Raw genomic sequence first — 13,335 nt, 5'->3', positions numbered from 1 at the left:
AGAAAGACTAGTAAGATAAAGATAGTTCTTTTCTCCATAGTAAAAGACAATCATACTTAAAAGCATGAAGAGAATGTCTCCTTCTGGAGCAATGGGTATATAAGTTTGTTGTCCGTTATATATTACTTTGCTTCCAACTTCAAATTAACTTACAACCCATTGAATGTACAGATTTCATCTAAATATTGTCAAAGCAAAAAAAAAAAAAGAAAAAGGTGTAATAGATAAACAGACAAGGAAGACTTTATTCAATACTATTGCAATAAGGAAAAGAGGCCAGAATTGAGGCCGAATGCACCTCCACTAAAACAAAGGGGAGTGGAGGGAGTTTCTGAGAGCTGTAATGCATGGGTGGATCATAAGTAGTCTTAGTTTGCAAATTGGCCTTATTTAAACAAAGGTAAATTGCATTTCCTATCTTCCAAACAAGAGGTAGACTTACAACTTGAAGCAAGGTGTCAGTTGAAGTTAAGCTCTTACTCTTGCACAGAAACTGGGAGATAAAAACAGTAACTTTCTTGCTGATTATATTCCTAGGTTCTTGCAGAAAGAAAGTATGCGGCTGTAACACTGGCAATAGGCTTTTTAAATGACTAACTTCTCAAAGGGACAGAAAACTTGCAATTTGCAATTACAAGTTGTTTAAAGTAAGTGCTTTAAGGAAAGTGAGGTCAGGATTCTAGAGGCAGGAGAATCCTGTCTCAAGTCTGGTCAACATGAAGGAGATATTAAAATCCTCTTGGCATAACCAAGACTGGGAAATTGGGGCTTGGAGAACTGATACAAAAAAAATGTTGATACTCTGACTATTGCCATTGTTATGGTGATAACTATCTTTCTTCTATGACCCAGGAGCCTTGTGTCTTCTCTCAATATACATACTTTTGTGGCAGTTTAACTTGTCGGCTAGGAAACAGGGTAAGAATCACAGATACTTCAGAGTTCTTAACAATCAGACATTCCACTTTGAAACTTGTGGAAAATTCACCAGAATTCTCCTAATAGATAGTGAGACCACTTCAGTAAATATAAACACAATATTTAAATACTTAGTGATTGTTTAACATTTAAGAAAATTCATCTAATATAGAAGTGAATTGACAGGAAAAAAACAGTGTGTAAAAGTTGTATATATCATCTATTGATGACTCATAAATAATTTAATTGCTTGTGTTTAATAATTTCAGCTTATAAGAAAAGAGGCATTGTATTCTCTAAGCTTTAGATACATTTATTATGTTTTGACAGGCAGCCAAAACTTAGAGGACCCTAACTTGAAATTCAAACTAATTATATTACACTGCTTAATGCAGTTTTGCTGAATATAAATAAAAGTACTTTAAATTGCAGTGTAGAAACAGTCTTCAAAAGTAGAGGCATAAGATGCATTATCTCTGACTTTTAGATTTTGAATCTTCATATGATCATAAATAAGAAAATATATTTTCCCTCATAAAGCATCTAGGTCATAATATTTTGATGGATTCCTTTATGTTTTCATGTGAATGAAATGGTTCAATCCATAGTGATTAGTTTTGACCTCAGTGAAATCATTTGTTAGCTGATAGAGGCCATTCTGAATGACATAACAGCTGAATAACAGCTTTTGTTGTTAATTTGATTTGAGAACCTCACTGTGTCGTGATTCATTCACTTTTTATCTCTCCTTTGTTGCAGGTGTGACAGTACTAGAAGGCCCTATCTATGCTGTGGGAGGCCATGATGGCTGGAGTTATCTGAACACAGTGGAAAGGTGGGATCCTCAGAGTCAGCAGTGGACATTTGTAGCTAGCATGTCAATTGCCCGAAGCACAGTTGGGGTGGCAGCATTGAACGGCAAGTGAGTAGACTTTTTTTTTTTTTAATCTGAAAAAAGATTTTGAGTGAATGTTCTTTTAAAATAACATTTAGCAAACTGCTTTGAAAAAACTCTTTTTTAAAAATTTAGGTTTTGATTTTTTTTAAGTTTAGTCTTCATGGATTATTGACAGTTCAAGAGTGTGTATTTTTCCAATTATCACTTCTTATAAAATAAAACCAAACAAAAATAACAAAAATGACCAAAAGCCCCCCAAAACCCTAAAAATATATAGAACAGGGAATTTTACTCAATACTCTGTAATAATCTAAATGGGAAAAGAACTTGAAAAAGAAGATACATGTATGTCCATAAGTGAATCACTTTCTTGCATACCTGAAACTAATATTGCTAACTATTGTTGTTATGTAGTCGCTAAATTGTGTCTGACTCTTTTGAGACACCATGAACTGTAGCCCACCAAGCTCCTCTGTCCATGTGATTTCCCAGGAAAGAATAACGAAGTGGATTGCCATTTCCTTCTCTATGGGATCTTCCTGACCCAGGGATTGAACTCCAACATAAAATAAAAATTAAGAAGAATAGCCAAAAAAAAATTGAAAACAAAACGAAACAAAAAACAACAAAAATCCTCAAATTTCTTAATCTTAATTGCTTGTTTAAAAGTATTAAATATATTTCATGAAAATTATGTGAACTGCATATTTTACCATTTCTGGTGAAATAGTCTGAGGAGCCTTTTGAAAGACTACCAAAAGTTTGGTTCTTAATGTTTTTTGCCTGATTGTATCAATCTCTCTACTTTTCTCCTTTTCCATTCCTATCACCCTAAGTCAGGGATTTTCAAACTCAACACTGTTGATATTTTGAGTCAGATAATTCTTTGTTGGCTATGAGGCTCGGCCCTGTGCATGTACAATGTTTAGCAGCAGACTGGCTTCTATCCACTAGATACCAGCTGTACCCACCTGCCCAATGTGATAACCAAAAGAAGTCTCCAAATATTGCCTAATATATCCTCTGGGGTGGCAAAATATACTCCCTCTCACTATCTGAGAAACTCTGCCCTAAACAAAGAAAACACCTCTGGCAGGGACTACAGCAGAAGTTTCCAGTCTCCTTCCTTCTCTTCCCCCTAAAGTCCATTTGCTAATGCAGCCAGAGCTGCTTTAGAAATACAAATAACATATCAGTTCTCTTCAAGAACGTCTTAAAATTAGAATACAATGCCTATCTCTACCTAAAGTCATCCACTGGATCTTGTTTCTGCCTACTCTACATTTTTTCCTCAATACATCAGCCAAATTGCCCTTTCATCTTTGCTTCAAATACAGCAACTCTAATCCCACTCAATCCCTTTGAGTGTACTTTTTTTTTTTTTTTTTTTTTGCCTAAATGCTATTCCTTACAATCTTCACATGCTTGGCCTTTTATCATTGCTCAAATTTCATCTCAAAATCTGTCCACATAGACAGTTATTTACTCTTACTCTTATTTAAAATAGACCACCCTGCACACTATCCCAAATTGTTTGCAGTTCATAAAATTACATGTGCTATTGTTTTCTATTTTTACTAGGTATACATGGTCAATAAATCTTGGTATCTGTCTACAACATTCATTATTGTATCCTTAGGCATAATGCACATTCAATCTATTTACTGAATAAGTGTTGAAAGAATTACACATCCAATTAAGTAATAACTTTTGAGAATTTAATTACCTTTGACAAATTTTTCCTAAATATATGTAAGTATCTATGAAGTTATTATTATATCCCACTGTTAAAATATAAATAAACTGCTTTCCTCAGCTAAATTGCACATACATGCATTCTTTGGCTTTAAAAACTCTAGGAAATTCACATTTTAATGGCTATACAGTAATTTATTTTGTGCCAAAAAATTCCCACAAAAACACACAAAACATGATAAATGTAAGCGAACACTATAAATTTAAGTAGCTAGTACTGATCTGAAATAAGCAGACTGCCAAATATGACTGCAGCAAAGGCAGGTTTATTCAGAATTAGCACAGAATTGCAATTTTGGATCTACAATAATGGTGAGCATATGCATGTCCCAAAGGGTAAGAGGAAGAGAAAGATTTTATCGAGAAAAAGGAAGTTGAGAAGGTTAGAGTAAACAGTGTTTTTTCCCTGGCTTAGTCGTTTTCATGAAAAAGAAGATTCTTTCTGTTGTGTGTGTGTGTGTATTGAGTCATGTCTAACTCTTTGTGACCCCATGGACTGTAGCTTGCCAGGCTTTTCTGTTCATGGGATTCTCCAGGCAAGAATAATGGATCTGATTGCCAATTTCCTACTTCAGGGCATCTTCCTAACCCAGGGATGGAACACGTATCTCTTGCATCTCCTGCATATGGGAAGCCTTTCTTCCTGTTGGGCTCTGCTATTATCATAGGGTATAAGAGCTCCCCATTTCAATTTCTCAGTTGTCTTTAATTGAGTTTTCTGTTTATAAATTATTTACACTAGTCTCTGACTTTTAATATCCAAAATATCTGCTGCGGCTGCTGCTGCTAAGTCACTTCAATTGTGTCTGACTCTGTGCAACCCCATAGACGGCAGCCCATCAGGCTTCCTCGACCCTGGCATCCTCCAGGCAAGAATACTGGAGTGGGTTGCCATTTCCTTCTCTAATGCATGAAAGTGAAAAGTGAAAGTGAAGTCGCTCAGTTGTGTCCGACTCCTAGTGACCCCATGGACTGCAGTCTAACAGGCTCCTCTGTCCATGGGATTTGCCAGGCAAGAGTACTGGAGTAGATTGCCATTGCCTTCTCCAATCCAAAATATCTAAATATATCTAAAACACATATCTACAGTGATGTGTGTCTAAAACAATCCCCAAATTTAGATATTATACATGAAAAGATACACTGAATACCATTAGATATAAACTTTTGGGCACCTTCCTAACTGTACCCTTAGGAAGAATTTCTACAAAGTGAATTGCAAGACAGTTGGGACTGAAATATTTTCTAGCTTCAAAGGACTATTTTAATTTAAACTTTGTCTTTGGTGCATGCATGCATGCTGTTGCTTCAGTCATGTCCAACTCTTTGTGACCCCAAGGACTGTAGCCCACCAGGCTCCTCTGTCCATGCAATTCTCCAGGTGAAAATACTGGAGTGGGCTACCATTCCCTTCTCCAGGGTGTCTTCCCTATCCAGGGATTGAACTGATATCTCTTATGTCTCTTGCATTGGCAGGCCAGTTCTTTAGCACTAGCACCACCTGGGGAGCCCTGTCTTTCCTAGGAGTCACCAAAATGCTTTTTCAATAGTATCATGCAAAAAATGTCTTGCATCCTGACCGATAACTTATTATCATGATTTGCTTTGAAAAATAATTGTTTTAAAAACGAAATGTTTTTATTAGTATGAGGCTAAGTTTGAGTAAACTGCTCATTCTATTTCATCAGATGTGTGTATATGTATTACAGAATATATACCAATATTTTCTACTTTCATCAATATTAACATATTATGTCCATTTATGATTTTAATTGCATATATTTTGGACTCTCAAATTTCATATTTATATATTTATCAATCTGTGATTTCCTCAGGCTTAGGATTCAGTTTTCATTTAGGTTTATTGTGCACTTAAAATTAGGACTTCCTGGTAAAGAATCTGCTTGCAATGGTAAAGATCCCTTAGTAAAAATGGTAAAGAACATGAGTGCAATGCAGGAGACTCATGTTTGATCCCTGGAGTGGGAAGATTCTCTGGAGAAGGGAATGGCTGCCCACTCCAATATTCTTGCCTGGAGAATTCCATGCACAGAGGAATCTGATGGGCTAGAGTCCATGAGGTCACAGAGCCAGACATGACTGATCAACTAACATTTTAAAAGTAAATTCTTACTGTCATATATACTTCCTGAGAATCCATTAAGGAATTTGCCTAGAAATAAGTATTTCCAGAGTAATTAGAGAAAATGTTAGATCTATACATTTGAAATCTTTTCATTTGATAATACAACCTTACTTTTATATCTTAAAATTAGTCTCTATTTTGTGCATGGGTTTATGCTCTGCCACTCAGCTTTGTCTTACTCTTTGTGACCCCATGGGCTGTAGCCTGCCAGACTCTTCTGTCCATGGAATTTTCCAGACAAGAATACTGGAGTGGGTTGTCATTTCCTACATCAAGGGATCTTCCCAATCCAGGGATAGAATTCACCTCTCTTGCATCTCCTGCACTGACAGGTGGATTCTTTACCAGTGTTCTACCTGGGAAGCCCCAATGTAGTTTAGCAGTTTTAATTTGAGTATAGGTTTAATATTATGCTTTCTGAGCTTCATTCACATTTGTTTGTATTTTTGAACATCACAGATATTATATTTTGGTTTACATATTAGTATGTATTAGTTATGCATTTAATAGTGCAGTAGAGAAGAAAGTTTAAGTATTTATGTTTATAGTAACTACCTTACTAAAATGCACATGTCAGTTATATTATTTTTCAATTTATATATATTTTCAAAATATATATATTTTTCAATTTATAATGATAGATTCTCTAGGAAGATAAACATGGTAAAATAAATGCAAATGAAATTTTTTACTTCTTAATATGAATGCTTGTCTTCTTTTTAATGAATTCCTTTTATTTTTAGAATAACAACATAAATATTAATATCAGGTGACCTCAACTGTCTTTTAATTGGGAAAACTTTAATACTTTGCTGTCTGTGTGACATTAATTGTTATTTGGGATACTTATACCAAGTGATTTTAAGGGCCAGATCTTATCATTGTCTATAATTTCATTAATGGAAATTTTACTTAAAAAATCATATTTGGTATTATGTTTTATTAAATTTTCTTAAAATGTGTAAAATTATGTTTTATTATTTTTTCTATTATATGGTAATGTAAATAAATATCATGACTATAAATCATTATTATATGCACAGAATAAAACCAACTCATCCTTTTTTAATTATTCATTTAATATTTTGCTGCATTCTATAGTCTATTTTTTATCTGTTTGGTCTACATGGACTAATGGTTTTGAAAATCAATTTCCTAACATTTTCCATATGATATGGAGCTTTCTTATAGATTGAGAGGCTTTCTATAATATATCTGTTATGTTTCTACAAACATGAGAAGTATAAATATTTGAGCATGAGAAATGATAGAAAATATATATATTATCACATATATTCCATTTAAAAGTTATATTTTACTGAGATTCTAATATTTAAAAGAAAGCAGTTTTATATTACTTCCAATCCTATGACTAATAAAGTAATTGATTGTGTGTTGTTATATCTACTTTCATACTGTTATTATCTTCCGAGTTTCTTATATTTAGGAGTTAACATTATTATTCATTTTGTCTTAGGTTTTCTCAGTGTCATTATTCTCTTTTTGTTTCTCTTTTTAGTCAAATATGTGCATAGAATGAAGCTCTACTTGTTTTCCCTCTTGTTTTCTTATTCATTAATTTGAACTTGGCTTGTTGTTGTTCAGTTTCTGTCTCACTCATTGAGACCCCATGGACTCAGACACCAGGCTTCTCTATCCTTTATTGGCTCCTGGAGTTTGCTCAAATTCATGTCCATTGAGTCTGTGATGCCATCCAGACACCTCATCCTCAGTCATCCCCTTCTCCTACTGCCCTCAATCTTTCCTAGAAATAGTCTTTTCCAATGAGTCAGCTCTTTGCATCAGGTGGCCAAAGTATTGCAGTTTCAGCTTCAGCATTAGTCCTTCCAATGAATATTTAGGGTTGATTCCCTTTTAAATTGACTGGTCTGATCTCTTTACTGTCCAAGGGACTCTCAAGAGTCGTCTTAAGCACCACAATTTTTCTCTATGGTCTCAGCTTTCTTTATGGTCCAACTCTCACATCCATACATGACTGCAGGAAAACCATAGCTTTGACTCTACAGACCTCTGTCAGCAAAGTAGTGTCTCTGCTTTGGTAAGCTGTCTATATTTGTCATAACTTTTCTTCCAAGAAGCAAGCATCTTTTAATTTCATGGCTGCAGCCACTATCCACAGTGATTTTCTTGGAGCCCAAGAAAATAAAATCTGGCACTATTTCCACTTTTTCCCCAATTATTTGTCATGAAGTACAGGGACTAGATGCCATGATCTTAGTTTTTTGAATGTTGAGTTTTAAGGCAGCTCTTAAACTCTCCTCTAACACCCTCTTCAAGAGGCTCTTTAGTTCCTCTTTGCTTTCTGCCATTAGAATGGTATCATCTGCATAACAAGGCTGTTGATGTTTATCCCAGCAATCTTGATTCCAGGTAGTGATTCATCCAGCCCAGCATTTCACATGATGTGCTGTGCATAGAAGGTAAACAAGTAGGGTGACAATATACAGCTCTGATGCACTCCTTTTTCAATTTTGAACCAATCTGTTGTTCCACATCCAGTTCTAATTGTTTCTTGTCCTGAATACAAGTTTCTCAGGAGGCAAGTAAGTTGGCTTGGTATTCCCATCTCTTTAAGAATTCTCCAGTTTGTTGTGATCCACACAAAAAATTTCATGTAGTAAATGAAGCAGAAATATATTTTTTTCTGTAATCTCCTTGCTTTGTCTATGATCCAATGGATGTTGCCAATTTGATTTCCAGTGCTTCTGCCTTTTTTAAATCCAGCTTGTACATCTGGCAGCTCTAGGTTCACATACTGCTGAAGCATAGCTTACAGGATTTTGAACATTAACTTGCTAGCATGTGCTTAGTTTTATTTATTTTGTCTTAAAATTCAGAATTTTACAAAATAGTATTAATAATTGTACTGTAGTTTGTTTTGCCTTAGCATAACGAAATTGTCATTTTAATAGTTTCCACTTCTTGCTTATTAATGATAGTGCTGCTGTGAGCATCTTCAAATATATATGTCCTTTGTGAGCATGCATATACAATTTAGCTGGGTTTGGACATGGAACAGCAATTGCTAGGTTATCCAGCACACTTGTGTTTAATAAATTTTGAAAATGCTTTTCCTAATTTATGTATGTATTAACAGTGTGTAAGTATTCTAGATACTCCATATCCTACTGATTTGGTAATGCTAGTTTTTATCTTTTATGGTTTATTCTATTCTAGTGGATAATATTCAATTAATGACTAAGATTGAACACTTTTTAATGTACTTATCTGTTTATTTTTTCTGATTAAAATATATGCTTAAGTATTTTTCCTGTTTTCATGGGAGGAGTTTCTTTATTTTTTCTTTCATTTCACTTTGTAGAGTTCTTCATGTGTTCTAGAAATTACTTCTAGGTAAATGCATCTTAATTTATTATTAGTAGTATATTACTACTACTACTATTTTCTAGGAGGGATATGTTGATTATATAATTTATTAGACCTTATATGTATATATTAAACTTTCCTATGTCTTCACTCATTTGTTGTAAATTGGTTTGACTAGTTTAATGTCAAAGCCATGTATCATTAAACAGTGATTACTAATCTGCTGCAATTTTTTTTTATTATTATTATTAGCTAGATGTGTGATAAGTCCAGAAGTTTTCCACCTTTAATGTGTTTTTAAATTTCAGACTTGCATTCTTACAGAGATTTTTTTCTATCAGTTAAGGTACAGTCAAGTGACAGAAACTACAACAGTCACTTATCAGTTATTCTACATAAAGATAATCTAAGTATTTGTTAAGTAGATATAAAAATTAACTAAAGAACACTATGGGCTTTCCTGGAAGCTCAGAGGGTAAGGCGTCTGCCTGTAATGCAGGAGACCCAGGTTTGACCCCTGGATCAGGAAGATATCCTGGAGAAGGAAATGACAACCCACTCTGGTACTCTTGCCTTGAAAATCCCACAGATGGAGAAGCCTGGTAGGCTACAGCCCATGGGGTCACAAAAAGTCGAACACGACTGAGCGACTTCACTTTCTTTCAAAGAACACACCGTAATGTATCAACTAAAGGAAACAGCTATTGTCCCTAGTATTGGAAAATTAAGAGGGGATTGTAATTATTAAGATTTAGAAAATCAGAGATGAATTTCTGATAATTTCTTAAATTAAGAAATTTTCTTAAATTAAGATTTAGAAAATCAAATTTAGAAAACCTTGTGCAGCTGAAATCCAGACATTTGTGATTAGATCTCTGCTCAGCTGGCATCTCTGATGTGAAAGAGGGGTTCCTTGGCCTGTGATCTGGAGTTCTGAGGAGGTGGTGGTGCCAGTCTGCTGCTGCTGATAGTTCTGAGTCTCAATAAGGCCGATATTAAGTTTTTAAAAATGGCAATTTTTAAATGAAACTGGATGCAAAAAGAAAGATGGGGCAACACTCACAGGAATGGGAAACAAGCAAAAAGGAGCAAGACCCTTTCTCCTCTAGCACCTTTCAATCTCCCTCTAGCACCTGTTCATTGTCACATCTGAAAGAGGGAAGGAACCAGGTGGCAAGACAGAAAAGTGGTTCACTGAGTTTCAGTCCCTACATCAAAAAGCAGAGTACAGAACAGAGAATGTGGGGCTGAGAGAGAGTAGTTTACCTGCTGTCATATTCTTCTCCAATTTTATTTATTTTATTTTATTTTTTAACTTTACAATATTATATTGGTTTTGCCATATATTCCAATTTTAAAATGTTTACCAGGGTATAACCTGATAGCTGCCTTTCATTCTTTTAACTTAGTATTTGGAAATTCATTTCAACAATCTCAATCATGTCTTTATTTGACTGAGGAAGGTTTTATCTACTGAGGATTATTTTTTGTTTGTTTGATTCTTTTTCCATTATTCTAGTCCTTTGGTTTTGGGATATATATTTTAGTATGTATTTATGTTAATGGTTATGTGTAGTTTTGAGCACTGATTTCTTTTCCATAAGCACATTTCTTTCCCAGTCATTTTATTTCTTTTCCACTTAACTTGGGAAATTGATTCTATATTTCATATTTAATTTTTGCTGTTTTGTTTGTGAATTTTATTGTTGCCAATGCAGACACATTTTTTTTTTTCATTTTAATTTTCCTTATGTGATACCTTTTGGTATATCTGTTTCTCGACTCATATTCATCTTATTTCAATTAGGTATGCTTTCTTATTGTTTTTCTTAAAAATATCTTATATTGAGCATCTTTTCATGTGTTTGTTAGCCATCTGTATGTCTTCTTTGGAGAAATGTCTATTTAGTTCTTTGGCCCATTTTTTGATTGGGTCATTTATTTTTCTGGAGTTGAGCTGTAGGAGTTGCTTGTATATTTTTGAGATTAGTTGTTTGTCAGTTGCTTCATTTGCTATTATTTTCTCCCATTCTGAAGGCTGTCTTTTCACTTTGCTGATAGTTTCCTTTGATGTGCAGAAGCTTTTAAGGTTAATTAGGTCCCATTTGTTTATTTTTGCTTTTATTTCCGATATTCTGGGAGGTGGGTCATAGAGGATCCTGCTGTGATGTATGTCAGAGAGTGTTTTGCCTATGTTCTCCTCTAGGAGTTTTATAGTTTCTGGTCTTATGTTTAGATCTTTAATCCATTTTGAATTTATTTTTGTGTATGGTGTTAGACCACTATGAGGTACCATTTCACACCAGTCAGAATGGCTGCGATCCAAAAGTCTACAAATAATAAATGTTGGAGAGGGTGTGGAGAAAAGGGAACCCTCTTACACTGTTGGTGGGAATGCAAACTAGTACAGCCACTATGGAGAACAGTGTGGAAATTCCTTTAAAAACTGGAAATAGAACTGCCTTATGATCCAGCAATCCCACTGCTGTGCATACACACTGAGGAAACCAGAAGGGAAAGAGACACGTGTACCCCAATGTTCATCGCAGCACTGTTTATAATAGCCAGGACATGGAAGCAACCTAGATGTCCATCAGCAGATGAATGGATAAGAAAGCTGTGGTAAATATACACAATGGAGTATTACTCAGCCATTAAAAAGAATTCATTTGAATCAGTTCTAATGAGGTGGATGAAACTGGAGCCTATTCTACAGAGTGAAGTAAGCCAGAAGGAAAAACATCAATACAGTATACTAACACATTTATATGGAATTTAGAAAGATGATAACAATAACCCTGTGTACGAGACAGCAAAAGAGACACTGATGTATGGAACAGTCTTATGGACTCTGTGGTAGAGGGAGAGGGTGGGAAGATTTGGGAGAATGGCATTGAAACATGTAAAACATGTATGAAACGAGATGCCAGTCCAGGTTCAATGCACGATACTGGATGCTTGGGGCTAGTGCACTGGGACGACCCAGAGGGATGGTATGGGGAGGGAGGAGGGAGGAGGGTTCAGGATGGGGAGCACATGTATACCTGTGATGGATTCATTTTGATATTTGGCAAAACTAATACAATTATGTAAAGTTTAAAAATAAAATAAAATTAAAAAAAAATTAAAAAAAATCTTATATTTCCAAATCTATATATTATAAATTTTTTTGAGAGCACATTTAGTGACTTTCTTACCACTTACATTGTTGATAATAGATTCATTTCTTGTATCCTTCAGAAAATAGGTATATCACAGCAACTTTGCTTGAGATGAGAAATATCTGCACTTCATTATATTATTCATTTGTTACTTTTTTCTTTGAGCAGAAGACACACATATGCACACACAAAACACACAGATGTCATTTTAAAGTTTAATACATTATTTATCTTGTTCTAGTGGTCAGGATCTAGTGTTAGTCAATCAGTGTGTCTGACTCTTTGCAACCCCATAGACTAAGTAGCCCACGAGGCACCTCTGTCTATGGGATTTTCCAAGCAAGAAAACTCAAGTGGGCTTAAAACATTAAAATGACATCTGTGTGCTTTGTGTGTGTGTATGTGTGTCTTCTCATCTATCTACCTATCTCTACCTGTCTATGTGTGTGTGTGTGTGTGTTATTATATATCCAAACTTAAATAGGAATAAATGGGATAAAAATTTTAATAATTAAAATACTAAGCAAATAACCTTTTCATAAAATTTTACATTTCATTATAATAATTGTTTATCCAATTGCCTCCCTTTTAAATCAACTACACAGGAATTCATTATTTGTGTTTTTGTGTGGTCCTTGAGATCTTGGAAGGAGAACAGTGAGTGCTCCTGAAGAGAGATATTGTTTCCCTGCCCAGAGATTGGACCTAGTAGCTTGGATGGAAACCAGGAATACTAACCACTAGACCACCAGGGGCTAGAGGCTAGAAGTAAAGTGGCCCTGAATCTTTCCCTGGTTTGAAAGCAAGAATGTTTCAAAGTGGCAAAAATTGTAAAAAAAAAAAAAAAAAAAAAAAAGGTACAAAGTTTATTATTAGAGACACAGCACAGTATAAAGGAGAGCATACAGAGAAGCAATTTGTTTAAGTCAGAAGCTAGGCAGAAATACACAATCAGAGAGAAAGAGTATGAACTTCTTCTCTAATGAAGAGGAGCACAATGAGTCAGAAACTAGGCGGAGACACACACCTGGAGAGGAGTACTGGCGTCCTGAGCGAGGAGGAGTGCAGCAAAGAGATGATTAATCTTTAAAGGTAAATCACTTACATAG

General features: G+C 34.8%; 1 protein-coding gene across 2 annotated transcripts in view; it reads left to right on the top strand.

Annotated features, from left to right (window-relative positions):
* The window catches only part of KLHL1 (kelch like family member 1), a 539,840-nt gene that overhangs the window by 482,151 nt on the left and 44,354 nt on the right, over positions 1-13,335 (top strand). For both annotated transcript variants that reach the window (XM_070380850.1, XM_070380849.1), the window contains one exon: positions 1,678-1,840. In XM_070380850.1, the coding sequence (XP_070236951.1) occupies positions 1,678-1,840 (163 nt within the window). The remainder of the gene's footprint in view (positions 1-1,677; positions 1,841-13,335) is intronic.

This window comes from Bos mutus, chromosome 12 (genome assembly GCF_027580195.1).
Source record: "Bos mutus isolate GX-2022 chromosome 12, NWIPB_WYAK_1.1, whole genome shotgun sequence".
NCBI lineage: Eukaryota > Metazoa > Chordata > Mammalia > Artiodactyla > Bovidae > Bos > Bos mutus.
This window is presented reverse-complemented; position numbering and strand designations above follow the sequence as displayed.